Source organism: Eretmochelys imbricata, chromosome 26, assembly GCF_965152235.1.
Source record: "Eretmochelys imbricata isolate rEreImb1 chromosome 26, rEreImb1.hap1, whole genome shotgun sequence".
Taxonomy (NCBI): Eukaryota; Metazoa; Chordata; order Testudines; family Cheloniidae; genus Eretmochelys; species Eretmochelys imbricata.
Window position 1 is genome coordinate 8,115,087 of NC_135597.1, and position 17,595 is coordinate 8,132,681.

At 46.4% G+C, this 17,595-nt stretch overlaps 1 protein-coding gene across 4 annotated transcripts in view; it reads left to right on the forward strand.

The window, feature by feature from the left end:
* DPYSL2 (dihydropyrimidinase like 2) overlaps window positions 1–17,595 on the forward strand; it is a 95,183-nt gene that overhangs the window by 49,656 nt on the left and 27,932 nt on the right. For all 4 annotated transcript variants that reach the window (XM_077805842.1, XM_077805841.1, XM_077805843.1 and 1 more), the window contains 5 exons: window positions 7,786–7,950; window positions 10,303–10,364; window positions 11,699–11,779; window positions 12,645–12,713; window positions 16,086–16,206. In XM_077805842.1, coding sequence (XP_077661968.1) covers window positions 7,786–7,950; window positions 10,303–10,364; window positions 11,699–11,779; window positions 12,645–12,713; window positions 16,086–16,206 — 498 coding nt within the window. The remainder of the gene's footprint in view (window positions 1–7,785; window positions 7,951–10,302; window positions 10,365–11,698; window positions 11,780–12,644; window positions 12,714–16,085; window positions 16,207–17,595) is intronic.

Below are 17,595 nucleotides of genomic sequence, written 5' to 3' on the forward strand. Positions count from 1 at the left end.
TAACTTGCCCCAAGAGACCCTAGGGTCTCTATGTTACATTCTGGTTCCATGTCCTGGCTCTAACATATTATGAGCTGAATGCTTTGAAAACAGACTGGCGTATCCTTACTATTTTAACATGTTGTTTAACCCTTTGATCACTGTGTCTTTTCAAATTTTGATAGGGCTGGGGAAAAACAATGCAGCTTGGTCAATGACAAGTTTTGTTACAGGGAAACTGATCAGTTTTGTTAACTGATCGATGCCTTATTAAGTACATGGTCATGTTTAGCAAAGGGGCATGTTTGCCATCCTAACTCAGTTGTCCTACCTGGATTTTCTTCTGATGGTTATGTTTTCTTTTTTCTTTTACCCCCTTATAAATGGTTGTGTTTGAAATGTTCCCTTCAGATCAGCTTCTCTTATTTTCTGCTTTCCTTCTTCATGTAGCACAGAGCTCTGTTATTGCTTTGCTCTGTCAGAAACATTAATGGCTGTTATGTCTTCCCTCACAGCGTTCCACCATTGATGCTTGCAGGATGCACAACATTTCACCGTGGCTAGATGCCAGCTCTGGCACATTAAAGCCACACAGATAAGCTAACAGTGGTTAGTGTTGTTGTCTCGCTTTGGCTTATTGTCTGGTTTTAAGCTTGAGCTGATTAATTTGCACCAGGAGGGAGCGAAGGGAGCATGACAGAGACAGAAAGGCGGCAGTGGATACGCGGGTGAGGAGGGCGGCGGTCAGAATGGGTTGGGAGTAAGAACAGATGCACCTTGTAAGCCGAGTGAAAACTGCGTAGAATGACAGAGAAGACCTGGGCAATTAACGGGACTGTCTTAAGGGTTGTGGTTGGGATTTTCAGAACAGGTAGGTGCCTAAATCCCATTGGTTTTCCGTGGGAATTGGGTTTCTAGCTTGTTTGCCCAGGGGAAAAATATGCTTCAGATTCAGAGGCTGTTGAACACCCCACGAACATAGGGGGGGAAATATAAAGATTTGCTAGAAACAAAAACAACGAGGAGTCCGGTGGCACCTTAAAGACGATGTGTTTTGTTTTTTTTTACCCACGAAAGCTTAGGCCCAAATAAAGCGGTTCGTCTTTAAGGGGCCACCGGACTCCTCGTTTTTGTGGATACAGGCTACCACGGCCACCCCGCTGATGCTAGAAACGAAAACACTGTCATCTCTAAGGCAGCTCCTCCGCTGGCATGAAAAAGCATTGCCCCTTGGACGGAGCTACGCTGGGTTACAGCAGCTGGTGCTCTGTTGTATAGCTCGGTTTTGCCATAAGAAGAGAGGGAAAAGCTTTGAATTGCTTTAAAAAAAAAAAAAAAAAAAAAAAAAAAGCTTTGCTTATTCTCAGTGCTGTAGACATGGGTTAAAAGGACCAGTTGATGGCTGGTAATGCACCAGCCTGGAGTCTGGGGATCAGTGTGCTGGTCCCAAATTTGCCACTTATTGCGGGTGAAATTTCACCCCTGTGGACGGGATCGTTACAAGGCTGACGCACCACTTAAGTCCTATTTAAGTCTTATTTTGAGGTCTGAAGTGGTGCACAGAGGCCCGTGCTAGCCCTCTGTGCTTGGGCAAATTTCCTCCTTTGTGACCTCGGGTGAAATCCTGGCCCCTTAGAAGTCAATGGCAGTTTTGCCATTAACTTCAGTAGGGCCTGTTTTCATTCCTCACCTTTCTGCTGGGGTTTCCCCAGCTGTGCCTCACAAAAGTCACTCTCTCCATCTTAAAGGAGCAATTTTCTCAGACTCTTAAATTAGGGTGCTAAATCAGCCTGTCGGGGTTGAATGCTCAAAAGGAGTTAGGCTCCTAGCTTCTACTTAGCCTCCTGTTGTCTTTTGAGCATTCAGTCCTCGGAGCTTTAAACAGATTATCTGGGCACATATGTATATATTTAAGCACTTAAGTGTAGAATTTTGTTGTTGTTGCTCTTTTCAGCTGTGGTAAGAAGAGACTGGTCAGTTTCATTTTTGATTTTGGTCAGTTTCACCATTTGCTTCCCAGGCAGTAACCCAACACTCTTGCATTTGGGATTCCCAGTTCCGCTTTGGAGAAGGTTAAAATTTAAATGCATGTAATGATTTCTGTTCATAGTGGACCACTTTTTGAGGCCCTTACCTTGGGTTCTCCATTTACCTCACCGGAAATGGGCCCAAATAAGACCTGACTTACAAACGAGTCGGAACGTCATTGCAGATCCTCAGAGTTATTGAGGCAGCTAACTCGCATTGATTTCAGTAGGAGTTGCGGCCTTCAGAATTAGAGATTAAATTGACTCCAGAGAGCCAGCACAAAGTCCATGCATTGCTCAAGTCCTGTTTTGCAGGCAGTTGTGCCTCACGGGGGAGAACTTAAATTTTAGTGCTTTCGGGCTGTGTCATCAACCACTTGTTTCAACTTTGATCTTGAACACAGTCCTCTTTAAAGATTAGAATTTGGCATTGTTTGTGTAGTAATAATGGAGACCAGGATGAAAAGATTTGGGTCAGGGAAGGGAGAAAATCAAAGCAATAAACAAATGCAAAATAAGCGGGTGATAACAGCATCTGCTGAGAGCATTTTTCTGAATCCATCCTGAAGTAGCTAAGCCACATACTGCTTCAGGAATTGAACATCCGTTGCTTCCAAAACAAAGGAAAAAAACTAACAACAGTACAAGCAGTGGGGTTCCCAAGAGACAAATTGTTCAGTAAGGTCAGAATGGGATGCTGCATTTCACATGTGAAGCTGCGAGACTGGGTTTTCTACATTTTCTAGTGGGTCAGGAACCCTTGCATCCGTGGTCTGCTAGCAGGTAATACCCAAGGGTCATTGCGGGAAGCTAGGAGTGTGGGAAAAAGGGAGGAAGAGGCAGATGGATTTTCGTAAACTTCTCTGTAGACACGTGAAGCATGGCCACCTTAAAGAAAAAGCTTCTGTTTCCCTCCGTGCTAGCAAGTTCTGTCTGAGGCCTGGAAGTAAATCTTCCTATTTTGATGCATGTGCATAACTCCTGCTCGGGCTAATGGGAGTGGGGGGTCGTCTAGCAAGGGCCAATTGTCACGCACTCATCCAGGGACAGTGCCTACTTCTTTCCCTTCAGTGTGAAAGAGCCGATCCTGTTTGATTCTGGTGGCTGACCCTGATGTCTAAAAGACTTAGATGGACATAGGCTCATCAATACCAGCTGCAGCTTTGCCTCTTACATTTTCATTTTGAAGAACAGTTGAGGGAGCCTCTAGCGGCTGGGGGACTGTGCCATGACCTCAATGGTCTGGTTTTCAGTTGGCCCTCTTCCCAAAAAGCACAAAACATACTGAGTCTTTCTCCTTCCCCACCAGTGTGGACACATTATATCGATTAGAAAGCTGCCATATACTATTATAGTTGGTCAGGCTTGACAAAGCCCTGGCTGGGATGATTTAGTAGGGGGATTGGTCCTGCTTTGAGCAGGGGGTTGGACTAGATGACCTCCTGAGGTCCCTTCCAACCCCGATAGTCTATGATTCTCTAGTTATACCTGCAGGGATACTAGCATAAGGCACCTTTATCCAGTATAACTGTGTGGCCACTGTGGCTGTACTGATTTCAACTATTTTGATAGAAAAATCACACCTCTAACCAAAATAGTTACATCAGTACAAACCTGTGTGTAGGTTACGCCTAGGTCTGATTTGGAACCAAAACTGTAGGGGTAGATTTGAGTCTCCACTCCCTTCCCCTCCTGGAAATTTGAAGGCGTTCAGAGGGGGTTCCAGATCTGTTTTCCACTCCGAGTTTGGGGCCTTTTTAATTCCTGCTGTGTCTCTACAACAATCAGACCATCACGCGGTAGCCTGCAGTAAATGTGGTCTCTTTGTTCGGTGCGATCAACTCTCCACTGTGGCAAAGGGCATAGTTTTTTAATTGAGAACTTAAATAGAGAAAAGGGCACCATCCTAATAAACAGCCAACGGATCTGTCTGGTCTCTGCCCTTTTGTTGCTGATGCCTGGCCGTAATGACCAGTTGTAACACTGCGCTTGGTTGCAAATATGTCTTGTCTGGTGTTGCTGTCTAATCTAAATCTATCCAGTGTTTTTAATGTACCCATTACCATAGTCTCTGACTGCTACTATACCCATGTTACTGTCATGCTGTTTACTCTGTGTTATACCCACTCTGTGTCTCTTGTCCATTTATATTGTAAGCTCTTTGCGGCTGAGCCCACCTATCACTCTGCGTTTGTGCAGGGCCGGGACTGCGTTCTCAGTTGGTCCTTAGGCATTGTGGTAATTAGCAATATGTGGTTTGCAAAGCAGCCTGAGATACTCTTGCAAAAGGCATTGTATTGTCTCCATGATGATGATGATCAGCTGACAGCAGCTTTTTGATCTGAGTGCGTAAAGGGAGCAAGATTCGGGTTGCGTCATCTCAAGCCATCAAAGAGCTAAAGGAAGCTGTAGAAGATGCGTCGGCAACGCTGCTTCCATGCTAGATGTTCCTAATCCCTAGTGCTGACTTTTTCCCTCACAGATGTGCCACTGTCTCCATTTTTATGGCCTTATTATTACCAGCTGGTGGTTGGACTTTGTCAGAGATCAGATAGAGATTCTCCATCTCCCTACCCCGCCTCTGATTACTCACACTTGGACAGCACATGAAATAAGAGAGCGATTAAAGTTCTGATTCGAGACATCAGAGTAGATCCTTTGTGCCGAGATCTTACAGCTGTGTGGTGTTTAGCCCTTTCGTGCTGGGGGCAAGATTTCTTAATGATCCCTTTGCGCTCTAATTTGCACTTCTGTAGCCCTTTTTCGTCCAAGCATTCAACAATGTAAGCCTCTCCGCATCACGGCATCTTAGGTAATAATTGTTCCCTTTTTCTTATTGTGCAGACTGAGGTTCAGGAAGACTCTGCCCAACATTTTAAGACTTGGGTGCCTAAAAGTAAAATGCCCGAATCCATATTCAGACACATAAATAAGTGGCCCAAGGAAGAACAGTTTTGTGGTAAGGGCACTGGACTGGGACTCGGGAGATTATGCTGCAATTTCAGTCCCTTTCACGGGCTTTCTCTGTGACCTGGGTCAATTAATGTCTTTGTGCCTCATTTCCCACTGGGGACACAATCTCACCAGGGCATTGGAGGTTAAATTTTTAAATGTTCACGAGGCTGTCCGATACGGCGTCATCTATTCAGAGCGGAAGCAGCTGGTTTTCACGACGGGCTGAGACACACCAACTAATTTCACAAAAGGCTGCCGTTGAAGCTGTCGTGGCTACAGAGCTAAGTTGGAGTTGAACTTGCGATGCAGAGGCCAAACATTCGGCGTCACACACTCCTCCCGGGCACAATTACTTGCTCCATTTAGCAGCAGGCACAACTTCGTCCGAAGGGCACAAATATTGTAACCGTTACTTGCGGACAGTCACGTAGCCACCCGTCACAAAAATGGAGGCGATGGCCAAAGCTTTTAATTCGTGCAACAAAGATGGTTGCTTTACGTAATCCTCTTTACTTCCGGGAACACTCGCTCATCTCAGGCCGTTTGGGGACATTGTTACCGATTCAGACGGCTGGCTGTGGCTAATGAGGCGTTCAGGGAAGCGACGCTGTTTATACCAAGCTTCTCGTGTAAATCTTGGATGGTTTGGCTGGCTCTGAGTAAGAGCAAAGGGATGGTTTGTGATACGGCAGAGGCCTGAGGACTCTGTCTCTCATTTCAGCATTTCCATCAAGATTTAGAGCCAGATGCTGGGCTGATTGCAATCCTGATACTTAACAATATAGTTAAAAATAAACTGCTCTGTTTTGTCTGCTGATAACTAAGCAGGATTCATGTAATTTCTCCCCCCTTGTTGGCCAATGTACAATCAGCCAAGCTCTCCTCCCTCCCTGCTCCCCCTCCACCCCAACACAAGTTCAATTTGTGACCTCTGAAACCATGAGATTGTCTTTTTTCTTCCCCCTTGAACAGCTGCCCAGTCTTTCAGACTCTGGCTTTGTGGCCTTGTTCCATGCTCGTGTTTTTTCTCTGGAATGAGGAGCCCTCTGACTGCGCTGTCCTCAGGGCTTGCTGGATCCAGAGAGAGCTCCTCTTAGTACTTGCATGTTAAACAGTTTTTGGAGGAGATATTAGACGTCATGCTTCAGGGTTTTAGGGTTTTTCACCTGTTGATCTCTGAGCTCTTTACAAAGGAGGGTAATATCATTATCCCAATTTTACAGGCAGAGAAACTGAGGCACGGGGAGGGGAAGTGTTTTGCTGGGTGGCCGAGCCAGGAATAGAATGCAGATCTCCTGGCTCCTAGTTCACTGGACCATGCCTGTACCTACGACATTGGTGTTAGTTCTAATCTGTCAAGTCCCTAATGGCTCCGGACCTGCATCCCTGATGCTGCTCCAGTTGCAATCAGTAGAGGCCCTTGAACTGGAGTCCTCTCAGAAGAGGTGGCTGGCAGCACATTCTCCGTGAAGGCGTTTAGAAGTTGCCCCTCCTTCATCCACCGGAACCCAGATTTGCCAACTTCCCTGGGCATGCTGCAGAACCCACCTTGGGCGATGATGAACTGGGATGTAGGGGGGTTGTGTTGGAGTCATTATTGGTGGGCTAATATCAGAATATCGGCAGCTCAGACAGGGCTTTAATCTGAAGTTTTTGCATTGACTGTTGTTTTTAACAGCTAGGTTATACGGCTGGTGCTAAAAAAAAAAAAAAAAAAATCGAAACAATAGACTAGGGGCTCCTTTTCTCCAATCTGAAGTTGTAGAGACACTCGGAAGGCCTCCCTTGTGCATACGTATTTGAGGTGAAGGTCACCCTTGTGCCAAGAGCAATCGCAAGGTCTACTGTACACCACTTAAGCCCCACTTGAACCTTGGGCTGAAGGTGGACATAAGTGCTGCATTGATCTTGGCTGGGCCCCTCTGCACACGGGTAACTATCACCCTGGATCTACAAATGGCACCTTAAAAGAAGTTCATTGAGGGGGTGCGTGAATACATACCAATTGCCATGGTCTCTGCATTGACTGCAGTGTGCAAATTGGGAGTCTATTAGCAGGTTTTAAAGACAATTGTAGCCTTAGTTAGTGTGGTGGATTTAAAGAAGAGCTGAACTTGCTCGCTGGAGGCTTTGCTGCTCCGCCTTTTGATGTTAGCTGTGGGATTATGGTAGCAGCAAATCAGAGAATAGGTGCAGACAGGGTATCTTTTAATCTCATCTTTGTATTTAGACTGGAAGCTCTTTAGGGGAGGGACAGTCCTTTTGTTCTGTGTTTGTACCGTGCTGAGCACGGTGGGGTCCTGGTCCGTAACTGGAGCTTGCTAGATGTTATAATAATACAAAAATACATTCCAAACCCTTTGGGGTACCTTATCCAGCATCTCAGAGGGCACAGAGTAGAGAAAGATGTCCCTCAGTTTGACTGGAAAACTACTCACTGATGCTCATGCAGGGGAGTATTGTCTGTCATTGTTTGTTTGTAAGCCTAATAGGAAGCAGAGGAGTAACTGTATACATAAATGTACGTATAACTTCAATGGTTTGAATTTGCACTGGCTTTGAACTAGGAATTTCCTCTGCTCCAATCACATACAGTTGCAGTGTAACACACGCTAGTAACTGAATTATTTCCTGCTTTAGTTTTTGCTTGTAATCAAATGGCAGAGTGGGTTCTCGAACCCCGGGCTTTGGGAAACACACAGATCCAATTTTTCTTTGGGCGGGGGGACATCCTGTTTCACAGAGTCAGCGCTGTCTGTCTTGGATGGATGCTAAAGGCCTTTGGACGCACATTCACGGGTGCAAATGCTTTGTCTTTTTCCAGTTGATCACGTAGTTCCAGAACCAGGGACCAGCTTACTCACTGCATTTGACCAGTGGCGAGAATGGGCGGATAGCAAGTCTTGCTGCGATTACTCTCTGCATGTGGATATCACGGAGTGGCATAAAGGGGTTCAGGAGGAGATGGAAGCCCTGGTGAAAGACCATGGTAAGTTTCGGGATCATTTAAATCGATATGTTTTTACTGATTCAATTTTTTTTCTTTTTTTTGGTTCTGAAGACTGGCCCTTGTAGATACTTTTTATTCTTTTTTATTTGTTTTGGTCAAATTACCGGCCAGATCAGGGTTCAGAATGGTGTCTGTTTTTTGGTGGGGGGGGGGGGGGGGGGGCGGCTTGGTACATCAGGAGGCAGTGTTGTAGGGGGGCTGGAGAAGCCAGGTTAGTGTATAGGGTGGGACTGGAATCCAGTCTTGCCATTCTGCCTCCTTCCCTCTGGAGTGGCGTTTAGGCAGAAGACTGCACTGACCGTGTGCAGGGGGTAAGATGTGATGCCTGGGGTGGTACTGCCCAGGGCTGCCATGGACAGCGACCCGGGTCATTCAGAACAAGGCATAGCAGATCCTCAGATGGTCTAAATTGGCATAGCTGCATTGTCTTCAATGGAGCTTTGGTGAACTGCAGCAGTGGAGGATCTGGACCCTCTCTGGAGATGGGCATCTCCCTAAAGGAGTGATAGACACACTCTTGTAGGACGTATCTCTCCCCACTGGCCAGTGTCAGCAAGAGAGCTGGAAGTCATCCAGGGGAGATAGAGGTGGCCTGACTTTGCTTTCACGTGCAATGGTGCAAGTCCGGAGTAACTCATGGAGTTCATAGAATATCAGGGTTGGAAGGGACCTCAGGAGGTCATCTAAACCAACCCCCTGCTGAAAGCAGGGCCAATCGCCAATTTTTGCCCCAGATCCCTAAATGGCCCCCTCAGGGATTGAACTCACAACCCTGGGTTTAGCAGGCCAATGCTCAAACCACTGGGCTATCCCAGTTAAACTAGCGTAAGCGAGAAAAGAATCTGACTCAAGAAGAACAATCCTTCAATGGCCAGCGAAAGGAGGGCAAGATAGATAAGATGATCAAATAGGTCTTTCCCATCTCTGATTTCCGTGACCTTTCATCCCTGGGCTGGAAGGATTTTCCATCCTGTTTATGGTTGAAAAAACAACAGCAACAAACTTTTACATCCTAATGGTGGTTTTCCCACACATCCTGGTTAAGAATTTTTACCCTGTCATGTCTGTAGAATGCAGGGGAGGGGAGGCTGTGAACACTGTGGTTTGGTCAGCACAATGCTTTGTAGAAACGCTCTGTTAGTAATTCCCCAGCCGTCTAGCAGGAGGGGTTGGGAAACCAGGCAGCCAGGACCCATTTTGAAGGTATTTTTCTTACATTTTTTGCTCAGCCTCCCACAAAGCTGAATCTGAAAGACGTATTCCTTTTTGGTGTTGAGTGGAGCTCTGAAGGCTTAGCTCTCCTTTCTGCCACAAGCTGGGCTCCATCATTCTTACTAGTGGAGTTTTTAAATGTCACATGGCTAAGAAGCTGGTGGCCTTTAATTGTGATTTATTAAGTGTTGTGTGTGTTTCACAGCACACTGAATTTCTTTCTTTCTTATTTCTGCTCTCTGGGGGAGCCACATCTTATTTCCAGGTGTGTCTCCGTGGCTCGTCAGTTGTAGGGTCATACTCTGGTATATTTCAGTACATTACATGCTGTGGGATCGATTCTGCTCCCAGTGCAGCCAATGACAAACTCACATTGACTCCAGGGGGGGGTCGGTCCATTGTCATGCGTGGCACACAGTCCAAGGGGCTGATAGTGCCAGGTGCTGAGTTCCTTAACCTGACATTGAACTTTCATGGGAGCTGAGGATGCTGCGCACTTCCCAGGAGGCACAAAAAGTCAGATCCTCAAGTGGTGTAAATTAGCATAGCTCCATTCATTTGATTGGCAGTAACTTGATTTACTCCAGCCAAGGATCTGGCCCTCAGAGCCAAGAAGAATTGGGCTGTCTGTAGCAGACCGTTCCATTGAACAGATGCAAAATCAGTTCATTTTGATGGGAAGAAGTTAAAAGTTTCTTAAAGCCAGCCAATGTCTATACTTGTTTCAATGGTGCATCTGGTCCACTCCGGCAGGAAGGGGAGAGCCCTCTTTATTCAAGGCAGGTGGAATTTTACAGGGCCAGGACTGTCTTATCTGCAGTTTCCAAACCGTATAGTCAGTTTTAGCGCTAAGAACCTTGTGCTTGATTCTCTTCTCACTCACACCAGTGTATTCCCATTAGCTTCACTGAAGTTCCTCCTGATTTACACCAACATGAGTGGCAGGAGAATCAGGCTCTTGGACTGTCTGGCCGTAACAGCTCATCTATTAACTTAACTTCTGTGTGGATCACTTTGTTTATGTAACTTGTGGCTGGCTCGCTTCTAACGTCAACGTGGACGTTATCTATGCCTATTACTTGTACATCCTGGGCGTTTTCTTTGTTTTGTCTCTGCTAGGTGTGAATTCCTTCCTGGTTTACATGGCCTTCAAAGATCACTTCCAGCTAACAGATTCTCAGGTAGGAGGGCTTTACGTTCACAAGTCATGCTTTAGCCACACAGGAGTTATTGGGTTCAAAGAGGAATAACTGGGTGATGTTTAATGGTCCGTGTTATACAGGAGGCCAGATTAGATGGTCCAATAGTCCTTTCTGGCCTTAAACTCTATGAATCAATGTTTTGTGCCTGTATCAGTTACTCAGCTTGTGCCATCAGCTGGGATCGAACCAGACGCCTCTGGATCCGGAAGCAAGCGCTTCTGCCGCTGGAGGTGAAAGAGCAGCGCCAAAAGTCTCGCTCCATTGAAGTCAATGGCAAAACGGGCATTGATTTCAGCGAGGCCACGATTTTACCCCAGGTCTTTCAATTTGGAGGCAGCACGAGGCTCATCAACCTCTCGACGTGGTCAAGTCGTTAGAGGGAGACACAGAGCCACGCTGGGTTAGTCTGTGTTACGCAAGTGATTCTGGGACCTAGGGCCTGATTTTAACCAGGAAAGCACTTCTTGGTTTTGCGATTGGAATCACTGGGACCTTGAGAAAAAATTCTGTTCGCACTCGTCCGTCATCGGGTGCGTTTCATTGTTGGGCTGTCCAACCTGCAGAAGGCGCTTGCTTCCAACCGTGATGTGGCGGAGGTTTCCCTCCGAGTCTGAAGTTCGAGCTGAACTGAGTTAAGAGGTGACAGAAAAATTGGCCTCTTTTTATCTAAGAATATGGTCAGAGGTTTCAAAAGTGGTCACGGATTTTTGTGAACCCCCCCATGTGTGGATGCTCAGCGTGAGACCCAGTGCACCTCGTTGTCAGAGGGGTGGAGCAACTTCCATCAAAGGCAGTGGGAGTTGTGGGCGCTGAGGATCGGGGCAAGTTGGGCACCCACAACTTGAGGCATTAAAGATGCCACTTTTGAAAATTTGGGCCTTTAGAGCTTCTACCGATGATGCCCTGGAGAATGTACCAATTCCTGTTTTATGCTCCATTATAATAATAATTAATAATACCTATCTCTTATATCGTGCTGCTCATCTGTGAGTCTCAAAGTGCCTTAGAAAGGAGGCCGTTATTGTTATCCCCATTTTACGGATGGGGAAACGGCGGCACAGAGAGGTGAAGGGACTTGCTCGAGGCTCCTCAGCAAATCAATGGCCGGGGCAGGAACTGAACCCAGCTCCGAGTCCCAGTCTACTGCCTTATCTTTTAAGGCAAGCTAAAGAGAGCTTGTCTGTCTTGGTCGCTTCCCTTTTGTTTCAGTTTTACATAACAGTTTAAGTTGAGGGACATTTAAGCGACGAGAACACTGGAGTATTTGCAAGACCAAAAGGTATGTATCAAACGGTGTGCCTTCTTTCTCCTAGATATACGAGGTCCTGAGCGTAATCCGTGATATAGGTGCCATAGCTCAAGTTCATGCTGAGAATGGTGACATCGTTGCTGAGGTATCGTATCTGTTCGCTCTGTGGAATTTTAGCTGCATTGTGCTGTCAGGTGTTCAAACTCGAAAATCCCGCTCTTAAAACCCACAGCAGGAAATCACTAAGCCATGTCAAGGCGCTGTCTCAAGTAGCATAGACATTTCCATATAGAAAGCAGAGAGAGTTCAAAATTACAGCCCTTGTAACTCCCAGTAAGAGAACGACAATGCCTCAGGTTTGTTTATTTACTAGCTTTTATTCCATAACAGTTACAAACTATATATCTCTTCGCCCATCACTGAATGCAGCCACCTCTGGGGTGGAAGGCAGCCCCCGTGTATAGTAATATTACACAGCAGTTTAGGACAGGAAGTGAAGAAACATTTACTATACATTTTGTACAGCGCCTAGCACAATGGGATTTGGACTTGGTTGGCCTCTAGGGACTATCGCAATAGAAATATAAATAAATAAGTCAATAATTGGGTCCTGTTACTGATGCCATACTTACTTTACACGTCATGCCTAGATCATGCAACTTGGAGTTGAACAGGTTTTCAACACGTGGCCTGCTAGTTTTGTGGGAAGTTTATTTTGTTCTTTCAAACCTGAAACGTGCAGGGTTGTGAAGTGAAATCAAAGGAAAGGTTGGCATGACAACACTGCGAATGAAATGGCCAGGATTTGCAGAGCTTTGGTAATTATCCAGACATGGGGAGTTAGTCTGAACGCTGGTTCTACTGCTCCTGCCTTTGTGAAAGTACCGTGGGATATCTAGAGAGCACAAAATGACAGGGATCTCAGTTTTACATCTCTTCCAAATATGTCCAGCTCCTGAAATGAGAAACTACATTGTTTTGAGCCATCTTCCTGTTTTTTTCTGCCTTAGGAGCAGCAAAGGATCCTGGAACTGGGAATCACAGGCCCTGAAGGGCATGTACTGAGTAGACCTGAAGAGGTGAGGACGTTTCACATTTTTCACTTAATTCCGCCTATTCTGGGTCATGTCATATACTGCCAGTAAGAACTTCATGCCTTGATTAATGTGGCCAGAAAAATAGTGCACGTCGTGTGCCCTAGGAAATGTTGGTTTCACAGACAGAAGGGAGGAAGGGAAAAGAGGATTTTGTGACTGGTAGTTCTTGTTTGCTTGTGCTGCCCGTGCAATAAATACTAAGATGAAAATGATGATGTCCATTATATGTTGTTTGAATTACTGTGGCGCTTGTGACAAAGATATTTCTGTTGTGTCAGAAGTCTGGAGATCTCAAGCTGAAGACCCTTATAAGTATCATTAGCCCCCTGTTACAGCCTTGGTAACTGGGAGCCAGAACGGCTCCAAATTTCAAAAATGCTCACTAGCTTCAGGTGGCTCACCGGTTAGGTAGCCAACTTGAAATGCTTTGGCCTCATGAGCAGAAGCACTGCAAGCTCATAATGACTTCTCAAGTCAATGGGAGTTGCTGATGCTTAGCACCTGTGAAAATCAGGCCTGTGGTATTTCCAACCGGAAGGCCCAAATTAGGGGACACTTGAAAAATTTGGCTTGAGATCCTTGCCCAAGGTGTCACAGCGGGGGCTGTTGATGATGGAGGACCCAGATTATGTGACTCATCCCTCTCTGGTTCAGCCACTGGATTGTGCTTCCTCAAAACGTCACGGTAGTCCCTCTTCCCTCCTGGAACATCCTCGTTTTCACTGAAAAGAACTCATTTTCACTCAGCTATAACTGGAATTGCTATTTGCAGCTTGCAAAGTGAAACTATTCAGAACTTGGCTTCTCTTTCATTCTGGTCCTGATCCGGAAGCCCTTATTCTGATTTTACTTCAGCCAGATCCTGGGGTTCTTGCATATTTTAAACCTCAGCAAATTCCCATTAACTCAGGAGATTTGTCTGAGTAATGGTTTCAGGATTTGACTCCCCATTGGATTTTCCCTATAGCTGAGTTCTCTGTGCTCCAAACCCTCAAGTTGTTGTTCATTGTTTACTTGGTCCTTGTTTGGGCAAAACTTCCTGAAAAGTTGGTGGGAATTTGTGCATAGGGTCAAAGTTCTATCTATCTTAGGTATTTATATTCTTGGGAGGTAGGGAAGCTCTAAGGCTCCTGTTTTACACGTGGGAAACTGAGGCACAGGCGGACCAAGTGACTTGGCCAAAGTCACACTGAAAGTCTGTGGCGGAGTTGGCACTTAGGCTGGTGTCCTAATCATTGGACCATCCTTCCTCTCCCATTGATTGCGCTGGGATTAGGTGCCCACATCACACTGGAATTCAGTGGGAGGCGGATACCTAAATCCCTTAGGGTCCTTTTGAAAATTGTTGTGTAAGTAACAACACAGGATTTGGTCCTAAATTCTCTTCCCTCTGTATTGTGCTCCTCTGAGCTTTCAGTATCTCTGGGCTGGACGTTGCCCCATGGAATCTTGGCTCTGTGAGGGCTGTCCTTTCTGTACAAGGAGATTCTGATTGTTCCTCCAAAGTATGGGGGCTTTGCTAAGGGTGCCAGATGTGGTGCTGCTGAAAGCCCGGTGGGTGAGATCATTTTCACAGCTCCCTCCTCTTTTTATTTACTTTCCTTCTGCTTTGTTCAGGCAAGCAGCATCCAAAAGCATTTTAATGCCAGCCATAAATCTTCCAGTTTCAAATGCTGTTGCGGATTGAGAGGAGCAATGCCCAGCCCGACTGGAACACAAATCCTCTCCTTTTCCCCCCCTATTGTTGGCTCTGGGGATGGGGACTGTTTCCTTTATGCTGTGTGCGAACATCTGCATCCAGATTTCCCATCCACCCTTGTATTCCTTGACATATTTTCCCGATTGCATAAGGAAAACAATAACAGATGGTGGCATTGGAGGAAAACTGCATGACACTTGGGCCCAAAGTGCTGAGCACCCGCAACTCCCGTTGACTTCAAAGGGAAAAGAGGATGCCCAGCATCCTGGAGGATTAGCTCGGGCCTTCGACGTGCATCCTAAGCAGGAATCAGACTCTTTGATGTAATGGATGGGGCCGTTCCCTTATTTGGCTTGTTCGTTACATCTGCCTCCTGCAGTTAGAAGTGGATGCGCAGATGCTCGTTGTTCCTCCAGCGTAATTAGGATGCTTTGCCAGTCGTGCTGCTGCCTAGAATGAGAATCAGCCCAAGTCACAGGGAGCCACCTTTGCACTTGAGGTCAGCTGCTGCAGTATAGTTAATGGTGCCTTGGCCACGTTCTGCTCCCTTGCAAGCCCATTAACAACAAAGGTTTAGTGACAGGCCTGATCCTGAAAGGGGCTGGGGAGCTGAAGTTTCCATTGGTCTATACCATTGACCTAATTCCTGCAAGATGTAACCATCTAGTGGCAGGGCTGTCAGCTCTAGAATTGACTTCTCCCACTGGCTTACCAGAGCCTGCCGTCTTCAAGGCCTGTCCCTTTCCCCGGTACGGCGTTAAGGGGATGGGTTGCTGTTTATTTTGTTGGGTGTCCTTTTTCCTATGGATGAAATTTTAGGGCTTAATTGGTGCATTGGCATTGTGTTGGCCCTCTGCACAAGGGCAAATTTCACCAGTATGCCTATGATTGAATAAAGAAACTGACTAAAATGTGTAGTAATGCATAATAAGGGCAATCAATTCTCATGCTTCAGGGTGTGTTGCCAGCAAGGGTCAGGAAGGAATTTTCTCCCATGTAGAGCACTTAATGACTGTTGGATCGTTTATGGAGAAACATGCTTTTCTCCAATGCCTCAGGTATTTCCAGAGGAAACACAGAAGGACGTGATGTTAGATAGTAAAGTGCTCAAGGCAGGGATCACCTGGGTGCAGTGCTGAGCACACTGAGCGCACTCAACCAATAACGATAATATTAGGCATGTGATCTGTCCTTGCATGGAAAAATCCTGTGGGTGAAATTGTCATTGTGGTCCCAGCTCCTGTAAATCAAGTAAAGGGATCAGAGTGTCATGACAGCTGTAAAGCCCGGATCCAACCTGGGGAGGAACTGAGGAAAAGCCCCAGTGGAGGGGGCATGGGAGGATGAAGTTGGGGCAGGACTGGGTGCAGTAGCCTGGACCAGCTATGGGGATTTTAGATGCTGCAGAGCAGCCTCTGTGCATGGAGGTTCTAAATTGGAGCCGCTCTCAAGGCTGCCCCGGTTTATGGCAAGGGCCAATCCAATCCCTATAGCACCTGGAATCTAAATGGCTTAAAGCCACCAAACCCACCCCACTCCTTTGAGTCCCCTGCACCCTCTGCTCTTAAGAAAACAAAGTTGTAACTGGGCGAGTCGGAAGAGCTGGCCACGCTAAGTCGAGCGTGTTCTAACGTACAGCTGGCTTTATCTTTTAGGTGGAGGCTGAAGCAGTGAACCGGGCAATAACCATCGCCAACCAGACCAACTGCCCTCTGTACATCACCAAGGTGATGAGCAAAAGCGCCGCAGATGTTATTGCTCAGGCCAGGAAAAAGGGTAAGTTATTCATAGATGGAAAAGTCCTCTGAGATCATCCAGCCTATCTCCCTGCCAAGCTGGGATTGTTCGCTGAAGGGCATTTTTCTAGCGTTGTCCAGTCTGGGGTTTAAATGTCCCAAACAATTGGCTCTGCGTCAGTTCCCATGGGAAGCCTGATAGGCTGTCAGAAAGTTTTTTCCTGATCTTCAGCCCAAATGTTCTCTCTCTGAATATTTGTCCCATTACCCTCAGTAATTTCCTCCATTAGACAGTTATCAGGTGCCTCGCCTTGAATCATTTAGTCATATTACACAAAGCTCTTTCCGTGTAACTCAGTCCTTCCAACTCCCCCGTCTTTCTTTGGTACGGCTCTCTTCTGCACCCAGAAATAAACACAATATTCCAGGGGCAGCTACAACAGAGAGCAGTATTTTCACCTTCCTGATGTCCATACTCCACATTGCTGCGTTGGGCCAAATTCAGCGCTGGCATTGGCTTTGGCTCATCGTCTTCTGCTTCTCAGACAGATGGGGGAGGAAAAAGCGAGTGGAGCTGCTCTTTAGCAGGGCATTAGCTTAAGCAAGGCAAGCAAATGACATCACTGATTTCCAGACTCAGTGGAATTACAGTTAAACAGCAGAGAGAGCTCCGGTTTCATCCCTTTATTCTGCTACCAAAGCCTTGTTACTTTCCATTTAAATCATCTAGGGTGGGCGTTGAAGCAGGAGGATTTTTTTCCCCTTTGCATTCAAGGATTGGATTTAATTTGATGCAGTCTAAATAAAACCAAACGAATACACAGATGACATCAGTTTCCATGTGGGGGCAAGGTGCTGGAAGAATTAGTTCCTACTGCAGCAAACTCCAATGCAGGGGGAGAGAATTCATGAGTGCTTAGACCCCATGATTCCCTTTAAATTAATTCAGAGCTGGTCAGAAGGATTGAGGGGGTTCTTTTTTAGTCACAGAACTGGGACAGCACAAGCAGCATCAGGCCTCGTTTGGGACCGAGAGGGATCACCTAGAAATGAGAGCATAAATTCACGTAGCGATGAGACTGTATGTCTGAGCACTCAACAAATGACTGAATTTATCCTCCCAACACCCCTGGGAGATAGGGAAGTGTGATTTCCACTTTATAGGCCAAGAACTGAGTGATAGAGATATTAAAAAACTTGGCCAAGGAGGTTGTGGCAGAATCAGGAACTGAAGTTGGTTCTCTCGAATCCCAGTCATGTGCACTAACCACAAAAAGCATCCCCCCTCCCTTGGCCACAACGGTAAAGACAGCCAATAGTGGTGGTAGTTTTGGGGATGTGGGCTAGCAGTCTACTAGCCCAGACCCATTTTGGGCATTAAGGAGTAACCCATCAGGTAAAAAAACGTTCATTGCTACCATGTTCGGTC